Source organism: Mus caroli, chromosome 9 (assembly GCF_900094665.2).
Source record: "Mus caroli chromosome 9, CAROLI_EIJ_v1.1, whole genome shotgun sequence".
Classification (NCBI taxonomy): Eukaryota; Metazoa; Chordata; class Mammalia; order Rodentia; family Muridae; genus Mus; species Mus caroli.
The window spans coordinates 52238004-52242532 of record NC_034578.1 but is presented as its reverse complement, the minus strand read 5'-3'; the positions used below and the strand labels follow the sequence as shown (position 1 = coordinate 52242532).

At 39.0% G+C, this 4529-nt stretch overlaps 1 protein-coding gene across 1 annotated transcript in view; it reads left to right on the top strand.

Moving 5' to 3' along the window:
* The window catches only part of Etfa (electron transfer flavoprotein subunit alpha), a 61338-nt gene that overhangs the window by 16804 nt on the left and 40005 nt on the right, over positions 1-4529 (top strand). The window contains exon 2 of the mRNA XM_021171712.2: positions 810-956. Coding sequence (XP_021027371.1) covers positions 810-956 — 147 coding nt within the window. The remainder of the gene's footprint in view (positions 1-809; positions 957-4529) is intronic.

Genomic DNA, 4529 nt, shown 5'->3' with positions numbered 1-4529 from the left:
ACAGAGAAACCCTGTCTCAAAAACCAAAAGCAAAAACAAACAAACAAATTTGCATTTTAAGCCAGGCAGTGGTGTTCCATGCCTTTGATTGCAGCACTCAGGAGACTGAGGGAGGTTGATTACTGAATTTGAGGCCTGCCTGGTCTACAGAGTGTTTCAGGTTAGCCAGGGCTATACAAAGAAACCCTTTCTAGAAAAACACTAAAAAGTAAAGGAAGGAGAGAAGGACGTCAGACAGAAAGAAAAAAAACTGTCTTAGCGTATCTATTACTACAGTGAAATACCATGACCAAAAAGCAAGTTGGGAAGGAAAGGGTTTATTTGGCTTACACTTCCACATTGGTTTTCATCATCGAAGGAAGTCAGGACAGAGACTCAAGCAGGTCAGCAACCTGAAGGCAGGATGTGATAGAGGGGTGCTGTTTACTGACTTGCTCAGCCTGCTTTCTTGTAGAACCCAGGACCACCAGCCCAGGGATGGAACCACTCAAAATGGGCTGGACCCTCCCCCATTAATCACTAAATAAGAAAATGCCTTATAGCCAGATCTTATAGGAGCCTTTTCTCAATTCAGGTCCCTTCTTTCAGATAACTCTAATTTGTGTCAAGTTGACATAAGACATCTTGATTTTTGTTAGGTAAGGGTCTGATATAATAAAGGTAGATAGCTTAATTATGCTACCAAGGGAATATTTTATTAATACACTTAGAAAAACTGAGCATTGCACATCAGAATGTTTTCTTTAAAGCCCACATGCATAACAGTTATCCTGAAAGACTACATTAATGTTCTTCTCCTTTTCTTTTAGGCCTTATTGCTCCGTTTTCAGAGTACCTTGGTAATAGCTGAGCATGCAAATGATTCCCTAGCACCCATTACTCTAAATACCATCACTGCAGCTGGACGTCTTGGAGGTGAAGTGTCCTGCTTAGTAGCTGGAACCAAGTGTGACAAGGTAAGAGCTTTTTAAGGTCAGCCATAGCAAATATAATCTCCATCAAGAGGCAGTGAAAGATGGCAACAGTTATTATGCTGACTCTAACTGGGCTCTAGTCCTCATTAAATGGCCAGTGTCACAGATATTATTGTGTATGAAAAAAGAGCCAAAAGGTTTTCTCATGAAGCATTTTGTCTTTCAAAATGAGGTGGAATGCCTGATTTAGTTCTGCTGGCACTATCCTGTGCCATCAGGTACCAAGTAGAATGGTATCTGAGTCCTCTTAGAGGTTAATAGCAGATTTTTTTCTGTACTGATGAGTACACTTGCTAATTTCTTCTAATTCCAGAAAGTAGTCAATCTGGGTAAAGTATCAGAGATGCTAATATTTAATTGGTAGAAGAACTCAAACCTTTTCATTCTTCTCAAATTATGGCTGGTGGTAAATGTTGGTTTTGTTGTGGTTGTTAAATAACAACTTTGAAAAGTAACTCTTGGGAAACTTTATTCTGCTGTGCAGACAAGAGCCTATTAAGACTACAGAGTTTAGCTGGGCGTGGTGGTGCACGCCTTTAATCCCAGCACTTGGGAGGCAGAGGCAGGCAGATTTCTGAGTTCGAGGCCAGCCTGGTCTACAAAGTGAATTCCAGGACAGCCAGGGCTACACACAGAAACCCTGTCTCGAAAAACCAAAAAAAGGCTACAGAGTTTTCGATGCCAATTCCCCTCCACTATATCAGAGTTGCTGAGTGTGTGACAGGGGGTTTGGCCTTCATGAAGAGTAAGTGTAGAGAGAGAATGTTTCTTTTTAGCAGGCTACATATTTTATTAAATTGTTGATGTAGCACACATGGTAATGCAGGTTAGAATGTTAGTGTCACTTCTAATTCCTTTCGTGAAATTGGTGTTTTTAGGACTGTTCAGCTGGTTTTGGGTTATGTAGGTTTCTTTATCCCACTCCTCTTGATGGTTATTGAACCTTTTTCTTAGGTTTTTTTTTTTGTTGTTGTTGTTGTTTTTTTTGAGACAGGGTTCTCTGTGTAGCCCTGGCTGACTGTCCTGGAACTTGCTCTGTAGACCATACTTTCTTTAAACTCAGAGATCCGCCTGCCTCTGCCTCTCAAGTGCTGGGATTAAAGGTGTGCACCAACACCACCCAGCTGATTATTGAATCTTATACAGTTACTGTTTACCACGATGTCTGATAATAGTTAAGCCAATTTTTTTTTTTTTGGTCTGCTCAGTTTTAAAATATAAACAGATATTAGATCTATTTGTTTTGGTGAGATTATAACTACTTTAAAATTTCTTTAAAGTACTTGATATTTAATCATTTGCAGTCTTGTGTATTTCTTGTTCTTATTTTTAAGAAAGGTGTCTGCTAATAATGTAGACAGATTTTAGTTATGTATTGTTTTCTTCAGCTGTTAATCATAAACTGAAAGTGATTATTCTATGTAGTACTGAAATTTTGACAGTTAAAAAAAGTTCTAATGGGAAATTCTGTTCTCTTTATATCCAGGCTGATGTGTAGCAACTTTGGAATTAAGTGGGTTTCTTAATTGGAAATTTTCTTGAAACCAGAGATGCTAAATACTGGTGTATCTCTGTGTAAGACAGTGTGATGTGCTGCTCAGCACTCAGCCCAGCAGAGTCTTCCTGTGTCCTCCTTTCAGTGAATACTGTGGAGCCTTTTAGTCCATGGAAGAGGTTAGGAGGCCCAGCTTCTTGTGCCCAGTCATCGGTGAATTAGCAAATGGAAGACAGTAATGGCTGATGGGACTGATAAGCAGAAACCACTCATATTAAAGTTACTTTAAAGGAAGAATGCTAATTGCCTTTTGTACAGAAAATCAGAGTAGTCAAAGGTTTCTCAGAATCCCTACTTAATTCTAAACAGGAAAAAAAATGAGAAGTTAAACAAGAAAATACCTTCCTTTGTTGAAGGTAAGTATGTGTGTGTAGGCAGAAACCCTGTGTTGACAATGGGCTGTAATTGAAGATTTCTCTCTATTTCTTGGAATTATTAATCTTACTCTCAAAAGAAATTATTGCTAAATTAAGTGCAGTCAACTTTAGAGAAGTTCTGCCTTCACTTTTAACAGATCCTGAGTCTAATGTGTTTTATTGTCTTGGATATACATATACATACCCATATGTGCATATATATATATATATATGTGTGTGTGTGTGTGTGTGTGTGTGTGTATAGAGAGAGAGACAGACAGACAGATATACAGAGACAGACAGACAGAGAGAGACAGAGACAGAGAGAAATCTCATTTTAGTCCTCCCTTCCTCTTCTTCCTTCTTTTTTCCCTTTGTATTTCTGAGAGTGGATGTCACTCTATCCCACACTGGCTTAAAATCTGATTCTGCTACCTCAGTATCCCAAGTACTGGGTACCACATCCAGTTTTTACTTTTCTCCTCCTAAAATAATGCATTTAAATTGGCATCAATGAAAAAGCATAGTTTTCAGCTAAATTTGAATAAAAGGCTGTTGATTTCGGTTTATCAATTAGTATTAAAAAAGATTTTATTGGGGCTGGAGAAATGGCTCAGTGGTTAAGAGCACTGACTGCTCTTCCAGAGGTCCTGAGTTCAATTCCCAGCAACCACATGGTAGCTCACAACAATTTGTAATGGGATCTGATACCCTCTTCTGGTGTGTCTGAAGACAGTGACAGTGTACTCACATATGTAAAATAAATAACTTAAAAGATTTTATTTATTTTTATGTCATGTATATGAGTTTTGCCACCATACTCATATAGGAATCAAGCATGCAATGCCCTGGAGACCAGAAGAGGCTATCAGAACCCTTGGAACTCAAGTTACAGATAGTTCTGAGCTGCCATGTAGATGCTAGGACCTGAACCTAGGTCACCTTTGAGAGCAGCAAGTGCTCTTAACTGCTGAGTTGTTTCTTCAGCCCAGTTCTTTTGTTTGTTTGTTTGTTTTTGCTTGTTTGTTTGTTTTTCAAGACAGGGTTTCTCTGTATAGCCCTGGCTGTCCTGGAACTCACTTTGTAGACCAGGCTGGCCTTGAACTCCTTTTGTTTTTTAAGGTAGAATTTTTATAGTGTAACTGATTATGTCAGTTCATAGTAAAATCAGTTAGCTTGTCATTTTCTTTAAGAATTTTTTTTAGAAAGGGCTGGGGAGATAGCTCATTGTTTAAACATGCAGACTGCTCTTGCTGAGGGCCCAGGTTTGATGCCCAGCACCCATGTTGACAGAATACTAGGCCAGCTAAGGCTGGTAACAAGACCCTTCTGGGGAGAAAGTACCAAAATAAGACCAAAACAAACAACAAAAAACAACATAGCAATGTTTTTATTTTTTTTTAATTATCTTTATTGACTCTACTAAATAGTTTTATGTCAACTTAACACATCATCAGAGAGGAGGGAGCCTCAATAGAGAAAATGACTCCATAAGATCAGCTGTAAGCAAGTCTGTAGGGCATTTTCTTAATTTGATTGATTGATTAGGGGTTGGGGGGAAGGAGAGAGAGAGAACTAGGCCTTGTGTGGGCTTTTGAAACCTCAACCCCATATCTCCTACCCCTCCCTCCCCCCCTCCCCCCC